Source organism: Heliangelus exortis, chromosome 2 (assembly GCF_036169615.1).
Source record: "Heliangelus exortis chromosome 2, bHelExo1.hap1, whole genome shotgun sequence".
Taxonomy (NCBI): Eukaryota; Metazoa; Chordata; class Aves; order Apodiformes; family Trochilidae; genus Heliangelus; species Heliangelus exortis.
In genome coordinates, this window is record NC_092423.1 from 33,870,213 (window position 1) to 33,883,785 (window position 13,573).

The 13,573-nt window shown below is 40.5% G+C and overlaps 1 protein-coding gene across 2 annotated transcripts in view; it reads right to left on the bottom strand.

Moving 5' to 3' along the window:
- Positions 1-13,573, bottom strand: part of RARB (retinoic acid receptor beta) — a 327,800-nt gene that overhangs the window by 191,371 nt on the left and 122,856 nt on the right. For both annotated transcript variants that reach the window (XM_071735483.1, XM_071735484.1), the window contains one exon: positions 2,240-2,747. In XM_071735483.1, the coding sequence (XP_071591584.1) occupies positions 2,240-2,417 (178 nt within the window). In that variant the 5' untranslated portion in view covers positions 2,418-2,747. The remainder of the gene's footprint in view (positions 1-2,239; positions 2,748-13,573) is intronic.

Below are 13,573 nucleotides of genomic sequence, written 5' to 3' on the forward strand. Positions count from 1 at the left end.
CCTGTTTTGTAAAATCGTTTCTGATGGATTTTATATGAGTAGAAGAACCTGGAAGATACACAGTACAATAGATTCAAACATACCAAGAGCAGTGGTTTGAACAAACATTTGCTTCTTCAGGTCTTTGAAAAGAGATTTATATTCTTACAGCAACCAGAATAAGTACTAATTTTTTTAGAAGCCATCATTCCTACTAACCTCAGCCCATGGGTGTCTTCATCGTAAAAAACAAGAAAATCAAAACCCAACAAATAATTCCACAACAAAACCCAAAAACCTGAAATTTAACCCCAAGTTTGCTTGCTTTCATGAACTTCTCTCCGTAACTCCAGCAATATTAGCCTCAAGCTCCAGAATCAGAAGTTTCCAGAACTTGAAGCAAGGCAGACTGTCACCAGCAAAAGCAAGAAAACAGAGGAGTACAAACCAGAAGAGTCACCCTGCAGGGGACTGTGTCTGAAAAGAAATTCTCTTTCAAGTCACCCTATCTTGGCAATCTTAGCTGGTATTTTCAAATACTACTGCCTCAAGCTATACACAGCATCTGCCAGGCTTACATGGTCAGTCAGGACAAGCCAGTGCAGCAAAGCACCTCAACAAAAATACTGCCCTGAAAATCCTAGGGGCCAGGGCATAAAGACACAAACCCAAAGATTCAGTAGCCAATGCTTATTTGCATATCCACAGAAATTTATGCTTAGCACGACTGTTTTCAAAGGCTGAACACTGACTGGTTTCTTAATCATTAATAAAATATGTGTAACACACTCTTAATTCCAAAGGAACAATTCATGGGAAAGAAAAACTGCCTATCTGATCATACACATTTGGAACTTACTGCTGTGCCTCAGAAAAATTTGCCATTTACCCTCTTAACACTCTCTATCTTCAACAGATGAACATTCCCACAATATTGGATGATAAAATTCAGTAGAGTATTCTGATAATTAACCAGGGTAATTTCTGACAGGATTGGAAAGTCAAGGAGTTACTTGTAGACCTTCTGGCTGAAAGTGTTCTTTTTTTCACCTCCAATAAAGATAAAGACCCTGCAATAAAACAGGGCAAATAAGAGCCTGACCTGATTATACCTCTTTCCCATGTGTGACTGGATGAAAACTGTTCATATAACTGAGAAAAAAAAACAACCCAAAAACTGCTTTACTTCAAGACTGCCCAGTCTTCAAAAATGCATGTGTAAGACATTAAGACAGAATTAGTATTAGGTAGCACAAACCCCACAACTGCACTCTTCAGAAGTTTTGTCTTCGCAGTGGTCTGTCGTTCATGTTTGTAGCTCTAACTTTGCATGCTTTCTTTTCAAAGAGCTATGGGGGGCACTGCTATAATAAGCCTCCTTTTCCCCTATTAAGAAGTGCAGTTGTTCTGCAAAGGTGCTGCTCAATCAAGACCTTTTCCTACTGAACAGTCACAGTTATACATTTAGACTAATACCTTCCCAGCAAACTGACCTGCAAAACATTCTGTTTTGCCTCATGTGGGTGAGAAATGCATCAATCACCCACTGCAAAAGGCCTCCAGAGATGCATCTTGTCTGTGTGATGCTATTTAAAGAGTTAAGACCTAGGACAGATTTGTTTGGAGCCCCTTAAACATACATAAAACTAAGACCAAGCAGAAAACACATACTCATTTTAAAGAGATGGAAACAAACTTTCCCAGCTAATACACTCTAAAGTGCTGAAAATACAAGGTGTGCAGCATGTGGAACCCAACCATAGACTCAAGGGCTAATTCTGCATCCAGAGGCAGCTCACACCTACTAGGTATCCACTGGGCTGCTCTCCACAAGCTGCCCAGGAATAAAGCAGGTAACAGCTGAAGAAGACAAAAGCAGTATAAATTACAGCACAACTTAAAAGAATTCTGCACTGAGGAACCATATCTGTTCACGGATACACTGATTTTGCAAAGTCTCTTTGCATACAACACCAGATTCTGCAGCTAACATGATAATTTAGGATACGCCAAAATCTATAGCAGGTTTAATCACCCCTGGTTTCCACAGCTTTGATATGTCATCTAGCTGACTGTTTATTTTTATAAAAACATGGCTCAGTGAAAACAATATTTCAAAACAAATGCATGCTCTTTGCCCAAGGAAAATACATCCCAGATGAACAACTGCAATTACTCTTAAAATAATTTCAGAACAAAAACCATCAGTCTTTGTTAGAGGAAAACTGGTCAATAAAAGCTATTAATACCAAGCACTTACTTGCAGGTGACGGGGTGCTGCATCCACTGGTTGGTGGGTGACTCTGGAGTCCATGGAGGGATGGTAGTGACAGCCCACCAATGACTGGAGGAAAAAGCAATGGATATGGTGCTGCTGGGTAGTGAGTCATATGTCCATTCACAGCTGGTACTGGACATGTACGGCTGCTGGTTGTCATGTTAACACTTCACAGTGTGTAAATATTATGTTGCATCACTCCAGGCCAGCAAATAAGACACCTGAATTTGTGAACGAAGAGGGAGCTCAAGACTGCAGGTACGGCTTGAGTTTGGATTGTGTGAGGATGAGAAGGTAATTCACTAGATCAGGTCCATCCTATATTTCATTGCTGCTTCCTACTGTTCTCTTTCCTGGGACATTCTTGCTCTGCAGACCGTGGGCAAGAAGTCTTCTCACTCTGGATATCTGAGTGTAGGTCAGTTGCTAAACAGAACAACTGTTCTTTCTGGAAGGACAGTCGCTCTCTACAGATTCATGCTGACCCAGTCTGTGGGAAGAAGAAAATTGTATATCAACTATAATATTCATCTTTCAATACACAAGCATAGAAAACTACCCCTTTGTTCCTTTGGTAAGTGATTACTGATTTATCACTGTCCTAGAAATCAGCTTGATGGTTGTTACTTGGGATAAGTTTCAGGTTATGATTTCAAAGACTTACTTGGTGATGCACCAAATTGCACGAGGAGTTACCCATCTCCTTCAACACACGCCAGACAGAAGGAGCCACAGAACAATCTCAACCCCCCCAAAACAAGGCAGTCCATGGCTGCATAAATGATGTTTTCTCAGACAACATGCTACACCCTTGCATCTGCTACAGTCAGCAATCAGTAACAACATCCACTGCCTATATAGCATTATTTGTAAATCTTTGAAATTACAGGCTGGAACCAAAGGCAAGAAGGGTTTTGTATGGGAAAATAGAAGCAGTAGTAAAATGACTTATCAAGGTCATGAGGCAAAATTGATGCCAGAGGAGGGAATCTGTGTTAACGCAACATTGACTATCACCACTGCTACTCAGCCTACCAGTTGTTGGTAAGAATTCAAATGAGCAAGTCAAAAAAAAAAAAAAAAAAAAAAAAGGAAGAAAAAAAAAAAACCCACACCACCTCACATGCATATGTTTGCCTGTCAGAGAGCAGCAGAGTGTTTCTGCTCTGTGTGGAATACCAGCAAAGGTTACCAGCTGTGCATGTTTTCAGACAGCAATTTCTGCTGAGTGCAGCCTGCTTGGGGAGAACAGAAATGTAGCTTGTAAGTATTCGATAACAGTGTAAATTATGCACAAAATACCCTTACTGCTAATGGAGACAGACATATGCAGAGATGAGACTCTAACAGGGGGTATAGTGAGCTAATGCACAGCTGTTGGACACACCAAGCTCAGAGACCACGTGCCTGGAGACTGCTGAAATGAGGCAGATCTTTCGAGGAAGGCTCAACAGCCAAAATGTATTGACTCATTAACACCACACAAGGAGATGAACCATCACAGGTGACTTTCACCAGCTAAAGCTCTAGAAAACATTAGTTCTTTGTGTTTTCCTCTAATACTTGGCCTTCCCTGCCTCTTAAGCTTCATAAAATGTTTACTAATGCAATTCAACAAGAACCGGCAAAAATACCACGCTTCAAAATGTCTGCAAAAAAACAAAGAGGGGAGGAAAGTTGATGAGAAACAGCCCCCCAAATCTATGCATTATATTAATCACAGAACAAGGCCACCTATTTCTAAATGATGTAGGATTTTGGAAGCAAAATTCAACTTACAAAACTAATACTTTCAGTTATAATTTTATTAGCCAAAAAAATTTGGAGCTCAGCATAATTTATGTAAATTCCCTTAACCACAACATTGGATATATCCATAGTTTTAAGTGACAAGCATTCAGAAAAAATAAGCATTTCTTCCAGGACAAAGTATATGATGAAAAACCTTCTCCACTGGACTTGTCTTCAGTGATTGTTCATGAGTACAAGGGCCCTTAATATGAACAGTAAATGAAAAAAAATCATACAGAATAGTTTCTTTGAAGGCTCACCAAGTGATGATCACATTGTGAACTACACTGCATTGAAAAGCAGCCAATGACTCTTCTTTGACAAAACATATGCCTACTTTTTGATTTTTACAGGTCTTTTATTGACTTGACTTCAGTGATAAAGCAGATGGCCATAGGGAAAGGAGGTTACAGTAGCTCCAGAACAGAGCAGACAGCATATTTATCAGCTGCAGTTAATACAGCAGGTGTATCTATCTTGTCTACATTTCTTCTTGGTGTTTGTGTAGCTGAGCAGAAGTTTAAAACCACAAGGTTTCACATATAAGCTCTAAATTTCACTGGATAAACAGGGACACAACTTTTTTTTTTCCTCCTCTTAATTTCCCATGCACTTTGCGTATGCTTTACTGTAGAGTCATGCTTTTCACACATCTGCCAGTTCCCCTAAAATACATTAAATTAATTATCTTCATTATTTTACAATTTAGCTAATATTTGCTAACAATATTTGGTATCATTATTATTATATAAATAACCCTTCTGAATTTTGCACTTGTCAATAGTTTTTATTTTAATTAATAAAACTCCTTTGCTGTTACAGGTGACTTTGATGTACATCAACAGCTGGATAAGGCAAGAAGCCAAGCCAGGAGGCTTGGCCTATAGGCCCATGCCAGTGGGAAGATAATGGCCTGTCCTCCCTTCTGCCAACACCACCCTCACTCCACATTCCTCTTCCTCCTCTCTCACTGTCCACAGCAGGGAATTAAGTTGTCAGCATTCCAAGCAAGGCACGATTTTTGCCTTTTTTTCTTTTTCTTCCCTCGCTTCTTTAAAGGTCAACGGGGAGTTCTGCCCTACCTGCATGGATGTCTGAAATGCAGCAGCAACATATATATCCGTGACCATGGCATCCAGAAAACTTTAAGTTAAATCCACCATACCTACACCTTTCTACCACAGCAAACAACTCTTTTCAGCTGGGAGATGAGACCATGAAGGCAGGAGAGGCACCCCAACAGGGGACAAGCTCTGTGCAGAGCTGGGTGCTGGGGAATTTGCTGCTCTAAGCCCAAGAGTTTGCAGCATAGCTGCCCCCAAAGTTTCCAGGGTCACAGAGGAAGTCTCTTCTAGGTTTATTTCCCATTTTCTTGCCAATGCCTAAAATCCCACAGTCTCCCCCCCCCTCTTAAATCTTAGGCTAACTCCTAAAACAGGAACCTTTGGACTCGGAGGGCAGCCTGGGCAGTAAGTCGGGAGAGGCAAGTTGCTCCTCTGCCAGCTACAAAAACAACTCCAGAGAAATTTTTGAATGCAAAACCTTTAAACAATACATTACATTTTTTTTTCCCAAGGGACAGAGTTGATGGAGTCCGTATTTATTAGGTGGCTTTGAGACATACTCTACTGCTGTTTTCAAAACAAGCCAAGACCTAATAATTTTGAGAAACCTTACTGTATTAAATGTACAGTTTGTATTGAAATCCCTGATTATGCATATGCTTTCTATTATGCTAGCTGGTGGTGCTGCATTCAGGAGTACTGAATAATTCAGACTTAGCACGACTCAAGTGTAAATCAGTCAGATACAGTAACATGATAAGCACACTGCCTTTAAGCTCTCAAAATTGCATGGAAACTTTACTTCATAAAAGGGGTGTGACTCCATTTTCCACCAGTCCCCATTGACCGCATTTTTGTTTCTTTGCAATCTGACAAGATTTAATTAAACAATAAACTAGTTACTATGGGCAGTATTAAAAAAAAAAAAAAGAAAAGCCTTTGGAGTGTTATGTTTCCTTTATTAGCATAGTGATGTGGAACTAAACAGAAAAAGCAATCTAATAACAAACATTCCTTTGAGAAGGGCTCCGGGAGCAAAAGGACATCCACTTATTGTTCAGCCCATCCCATTGGTCCATATACGGCAATAAAGGTACAATAGAAGGAAACAGGAAACAGACTGGCACATCTGCATTATCTTATTAGAGGCTAATGGATATCTGAGAGGAACATGCATCTGATGCTGAATAGTCTGTACCAATCTCCGAAGCAATTACTCTTAATTAGTGGATTCTGTTTATAGATGGAACTTAGTGTACCCTTCTGTATCAAAGAGATGCAGGCATCTGGAGAGAGATATGGTTTTCTTAAAGGGAAAGCACCACAGCACAATGTGAAGGTTTGGTTTGGGGTTTTTTGTGTGGGGCTGTTGGTTGTTTTGGGTTGGTTTGTTGGTTTTTTTTTTTGGCAAATAAAAGCTCCCTGAAGCATAACATATTCTACTGTATTATTAATCGAAAGAGCACGCTGGCTTAAAAAAAGGAAAGGGAAAATAAAAAAGATCATACTGTTAATCTCAAACTCTGAAAGTAAACACAGAAAGCTAATACTTGCATATGAATTATATGACAAAAACCACTTTGATGATAAGCAAATAAACAACTGAGCCTAAAATTTTCAACCGCTGGCCAAAAAGCTTAAAATAGCAGCTTAAGTCAGAAGAACAACATCTGCATTTTGTATCTGCCAAGTCTGCAGCCAAAAAAAGTAAACCACTCTATATGACCAGATGCATGAATAAAAAAGAAAATGCATTAAACCAAACTTCAAAGTCAGTTTATTGAAAAGCAGATCTGTAGCTCTTACATCCCGTAACCACAACTGTCATATATTTTCAACTATAGGTGCAAGACTTATGGGAGGAGGGAAGATAAATTGTTGTAACAGAATTAAGACATTATTACTACAACACTTTTCCTACATCTTGGCATGTAAGATAGCTGTCTGCTGGGCAACTGTGAATTCCTTTTTGTCATAAAGCTGACACTTGCAAAATGGATTTCTGCTTTATTTGTTTTTTCCTGACTGAGACTGTTAAGACATAATTAATATAATTAATGCAATTGTTGTTTATTTGAAAATCCTGTTGGGAAGGATAAAAAGAGGGGGGGGAAGCTTCTTTTTTCCCTAAGCAGATATGCTTGATATTGCCTGCATTGCAAATACACACTGATGTATGCCTGAGAAAAGGCAAATCTAAATCTGAAAAGGGAAAAAAAAAGAAAAGTGAGATACAATGATACCCATTTATTTACACACCATACAACAGTGCCCTGCTGTGCCAGCTATTGATTTTAGTGGAACTGAGAGTCCATGTTGGAGAGTAGCAGCTGTGAGTACATAGCCTGAATCCTCATATGGGGACAATACTCTAGAAGCAGAATAACTTATTTTAGCCAACCTTCATGTATAACATATAACATTAAAAACACACGGAGCTTACATTTCAAAATCTGAAAAGTGCTGTGGTTATTTATTCCACAAAGATTCATGAGAGTTATTAATTTATTTGTGCTAGCACAATACCAGCATAAAGAAAAGATGTGAAGGACTGAAAAGCCATGCTTCACATGTCTGTTTTACTACAAGGATGTTAATTCTGTTCTATATGACATATATTTAAGATTCTCCCACTTCAACAGGCAATTTCTTATTTTTTGCTCTTTTTGCTGTTTTAAAGGGCTATTTGTAACTGAGGTGTGTGTCGGGGGGAGGTGATTGTTGGTTGGTTTTTTGGTGGTTTGTTTTTTTTTTTTTTTTTTACAGCTATCTGCATTCCTTGTTTCTTTCATTACTCAGCAGTTGCCAAAACTATACTGAGAAGTAAAGATAAATGGTTAGGTCAGGTGGGTGATGGGGTTAACAATTTACTGTGTGTACTGCCCTGAGAGCCAAATATAGCAGAATTGGCTCATGTTTATGCACAGGATGAGAAGTTGATTTCCTGTGCAGTGGCTTTCAATCACTTCTATAAGGGACTCTTGCAGTTTTCTGCTGAGAATTCAAGGGGCTCTGAATACATTTTGTACTAGTAAATAAGATATTCTGCTTTGTAACTCAATGCATTCCTTCTTCTGACACATTCAAAAATTCCAATGGACTGTCAAGAAAAGAAGTTCTCTTTCATTTATGCAAACCAAAAGGAGGGTAACTCCCTGAGTGTAAGTAAACTGTTGCAAATTTCACTCCTCAACTTTAAAAACTTCTGTTTTTGCACTGCCCTCTCTGTTGGTCCTTAATAATGTTTCTAAGGATGTAAAACAGTACTTCCATATTGAGAATATTATAAAATGAGAGACTACCACACAGATCAGCGTGGGCCACAGGCATTTAGGAAATAGATCTTCCAGAACAAACCTGTGGATTGTTGGTTTGTTTGGTTTTTTTTCCAGACCAAACACAGTTTAGATGATCCACAGTTTAAGCAGTGGAGGGGAACCAGCAAAAATAGCTCTTAAAGCAGGCTGGTGACTCAAGTCACATATAGCCAGAAACTCAAAAAACCCTGAAGCTTCTACCATCAAAGGTGCTATGACTACTGCTTCAGCCTTGTTCTCCAACTGGATTTTTTCAAGGGGCTTCCTTTGTTCCAGCACAGTTTTTCCCTCCAGTTCAGAGAAACCAGACTGGATGTCATGATCCAAATTGTCCTTTACAGTCCTATGTATCCAAACAGATTGGTTTGATCCTACATGCTTCTTATGCAAGTTGGTAGTCAACAAAGAGTAAAAATTACTATTGATGAGACTACAGAACCTGCCTCTTGGGTTCCCCTCTCATCATCCAATCCAGGCAGACAACAAAAGTGAGCTACAAGCAGTGCCAACAGACTGCTAAAATTTGGGAAGATTTACAGATGCCAAGGGCCAGAACCTTAAACTATCTATAAAAGAAAAGTAGCATCACTGATCTCACTGAAGTCCAGTATGGGACACACTTCCAGTTCAGCAAAAAGTTAATTCCATTGAAGGTCCTCACCTTACCTGGCAGTTAACTGACCTTTCCATCTGGAGACAAAGCACCCCAAGACAACATCCCAATGATGAGAGGAGGACTCTTGGAAAGAGATGGGAAGCCAGGGTAGAGAAGGCTGAGTAAAGCAAGGAAAACCACCTACTGCTGTCTTTGTTCAGTAATGTTATCCAACATTATGAGACATGAAGATGTTTACAAGTATCCCTGCACTCTTCCAAGGTGGTGTTATAGCTAGGAGAATGAGGAGGAACTAAGTGAAAACTCCCAAGTATGCTCTCAGAGTGCTCATCCTTAACCTTCTAGCTGATGGGAAATGTCATAGTGACCAATGGCAAATACAGCACTTACCAACACTGCAAGTACTAAATAGGCCTTATGCTGACTGTTTATAACCTTTAAGAGTCCTCCGAGATCAGTAAGAGGGTCAAGTGATGTTATTGTTTTGGTGACAGATAGAAGATCCCTATTAAATGATGGTGGCTTGGGGATCATTAAAAGAATGAAGTAGTTCATCTGCTCAGAAGCAGAAGTGGGAAGCAGCTTTGGAGGCCAGCTCCTTGACAGAAAATAAAGCTCTTTGGAAGTCCAACACTCTATGGTCACGATGAGCACTGCAGATGAACCCCTGAAAGAGGATGGCAAGATACTTCATTAAGAGAGCGCAAAGACACGCAAGACCAGTGGTGACAAGTGGGTGCTGATCTAAAGATCTCCACCAGCAAAGCCATGAGTTATGACAGAAGCTTATCAAATGCTCTACTAGTGGCAGGTGCTGAAAACACTAGTGCTGATGGCTACACATCAGTGTCAATGATGTGAAGTCACTATCTGATAATTTGGGGAAATATCGGGCCGATTAAATTTTCAGTATTTGTTTTTATCCTTCATTGAACAAGACTAGAGATGACTGTTCCAGTAGAGAAGCAAGTCTCATCTGTCTGTCCAGTATCAGAGGTGTCTTCCTGAGAGAGAAGTCCTGGTCTTAGCAGCACCATCATAATAAAGCAAAGCAGCACATCATGTCCCTGCCCAAAATCATTCAGGTGGTCTTCCTCTGCATGGATCCATGCAGGATCCGTGGCACAGAGAATGGAACCCATCAGTCAGTTAAGCCAATTTGGATGTCTAATGCCAGCTACAAGTCATGGCATTACACTTACTTTCATCACCAGTTTAAGGACCAAAAAGCTTGAGAACTTCAGTTTCCACTTACACTTTCTTCAATACCCAGACAATCTATAAAGACAGCAATTTATGTGCCATCATGGCACAGATGCGATGCCTGGAAATGCACTGAAGAAGGGTCAGTGTACTATGTGAACTACACATGCTATGAAAAGAAACAAAGACTTCAACATAGTCACTGAGATAAACAAATAACAGAATAAAATACTGTTTAATCTGGGAAACATACACCACTGTGGAGGGCTCTGTTTCAATTCAGCACACTTCACTTCATATGCCACACAGAGAAGGATCTGCAAGGGTCCACTTTACTGCAAAGAAAATTTCTGCTATCTTGACTAATCTAAACTTATTGTTAAGGTAAGCAGGTGGATTCACTCAAAAAAAAAAAAAAAAAAAAGAATGATTAATGTTTATTCAGGAAGCTGTCTGAGAAACCTTAAAGAATATTTTGTGAGGGATGTGCCTGAATTGTGAAATTATGATCTTGGCTTCTCAATCCCCCAGACAGAGTTAGGAGGGAAGACACTGTTCAGGAGGCAGGTTTAATCTGTCAGCAGTCCTATTTCTAGTGTTACAAGGCTGGAAATTCTAATTCCTCAGAGCTAGAGAAGTCTGTACCCTTGCTGCACCCCTTTGTCAAGTGAGGAAGGCGATCCAAGTGGAACAGGGGAAAAATAGGGTTCAAGCACTGGTTGTGAACTTCATTTCTGAATACTAGTCTGTTGGACTAGAGATGCATCTGTCATCTTAATATCACAGAGATGAGGACACTGTGCTAACACAAAATAGCACACATAATTTATCATCTTTTGTTATACATGGCAAGTCTAGGAGCATGCCTGCTGAAAGGTTCTGTAATTCCTCCAAGTTATTAGAGTCTTCAGTCCTACTTTACCCAGAAGACAACATTTCTGTTGCCTACTCCAGGCTCCTGAACCTTCACTTATTACATATCGCAAGCTCCAATGTATTCCCAGGAAGACTCCCCTAGGGTCAGCAGAATATGCCAGAGGGCTGGTGGAAATTATGAACATTTATTTGGAAACCTCTGTTCTCTGTAGCTCCCTGTCACAGCAACAACAGGGTAGCAAAATTAGGAACAAGTGCAACCATTAACTAGGAGGGGACAAAGCTATAGAGTGGAATGCAGAATAAAAGCAGCATTTTTATTCTCAATATTTTGCTTAACAGGGAGCCAATAAAGCAATTGCAAAATGCTAATAATATGCTGAGATAACTCTGCACATGTAAGCATCTTTAGAGTCATCCTTCAAATCACCTGAAAATGCTGCAAAACCTTATCAGTCAGGTCATAAGGACAGAAATGCAACAATCAGTCATGATAGCCACCAAACCAGCATATCTTTCCCACATCCTAACACATTCAGAAGACCTATATCCCAGAATTATTCTGCAAGAAGTACTGGACAGATGAATCACATTATCAGAAAGACAAAAGGGAACAACGACCTTACACATCACTTCCAAAAAGAAACCTAACAGGAGGTTAAGCACCAGAAAAACCTCAAGGAGACTCTTGTCATACATGTTAGTCTGTGCAATAGGACTTTTGTATCAAAAGGTATACTGGCAGAATAAGCAAGTGTGTGAATTAACCACAGCAATCATTCCCAACAAGCCCATTTCTGAAAGCATCTTTCCACTGGCAAATGCAAAACAAGTTTCCACTTCTGTGGATGGGGAAACCAGTCTGAATTACTTCACATGCACTGTGCAGCAAGAAGTTGCAGCCAGAAGCTTAAAGATGGAGATGGGTAATATGCTATCATGTGGCATATTGATCTGCCAAAATCTGCTGTCATGTTTAAGCATTTTAGCCCTAACTAGTTTAACCTTGACCTCAACTCAACAGGGCAGCATTTGGCCTCTGAATGCATCAGCATCACTGATCTCTCAGCTTCACTGGCTACATAACATATTAAAATTACTAGTTTTGAAAGAATCCAAGAAAGGAAAAGTGAAATGTTCATAATTACATCTTGATATATGAGTTAATTGTAAAGCTCTCAGCAGATCTGGAATCACATAGGAGCTGCTAGATTTGGCTTGCCAACCATCCCCGAGATGACTCCTCCTGCAGCAGGGCAGGGTGCAGTCAAGCAGCACTTCCTTCAACAAGACTCTAACCAATTCTGAACTACCAGGAGCAGAACAACAGCAGGGATATTCACCCTTGGGAAAAGGAAGCTCATTTCTGCAACCTCCAACCCCCACACACCAATAAATAAAACCAGTAGGAGACATAATGCTCCCAAAGCTCCCAGCAGCACTTCCATCCTGCGTGCCAGCAGTCAATCCAGATATGCTGCTGAGAAAAAGCCAGTGCTGCCCCATCTCTTGCTACTGACACCACCATCTCCCACTCCCAGGTGGCCAACAAGGCCAAAAACATCCTTGGGGGCTGTATCAGAAACAGTGTGGTTAGCAGCACTAGGGAAGCAATTGTCCCCCTGTACTCGGCACAGATAAGTCCGCACCTCAAATACCGCGTTCAGTTCTGAGCCCCCCACTACAAAACAGACACTGGGGTGCTGGAGTGTGCCCAAAGAAAGGCAACACAGCTGGTGAAGGGTCTAGAGCACAAGCATTGTGAGGCTGAGGGAAAGGAGATATTTTAGTTCAGAGAAAAGCAGGGGGAGGGGAGACCTTATCGCTCTCTCCAACTACCTGAAAGGAGGTTGTAGTGAGGTGGATGTTGGTCTCTTCATCCTAGTAACAAGTAATGGGACAATAGAAAATGGCCTCAAATTGTGCTGTGGGCATTAAACTGATGATCTTAAAGGTGTTTTCCAACCAAAACAATTCCATGATTCTGTCTCTGATGCACTGCCCTGTCCTTCCTTTGTGCATCCTCAGCAGTACAGTCCAACTCACTCTGTCAGGTACTTTGCTTTTATTGTATAATAATAACATATCCAGGGCCAGAGAGCACATTAGCTATACCTTCCATACCACCTTTGTTACATGCCTGATAAATGCCTCCCCCTCTGCAGCAGATAAACCTTATCAAGGCTCTTCCTATACAATTTTCAGGACAGCAGCACTTCACAAGTCAGGATCCAGCAGCCCAATGCACAGCAAAGGATGCAGAAGAGTGAGAAGCTAGAAGCTGGGAAGCCCAGATGGGTGCCCAAGGCTGATAAGACAATCTGATTTAACTATACAAATACCAGCTGCCAAGTAGAGCATATCTTTGAACTGGGAATGTCAAAGCAGACATGTCACAACAGAGAGCACTTTTCTAACAGCACCTGAAGTTCCTTCAACAGATGTACAC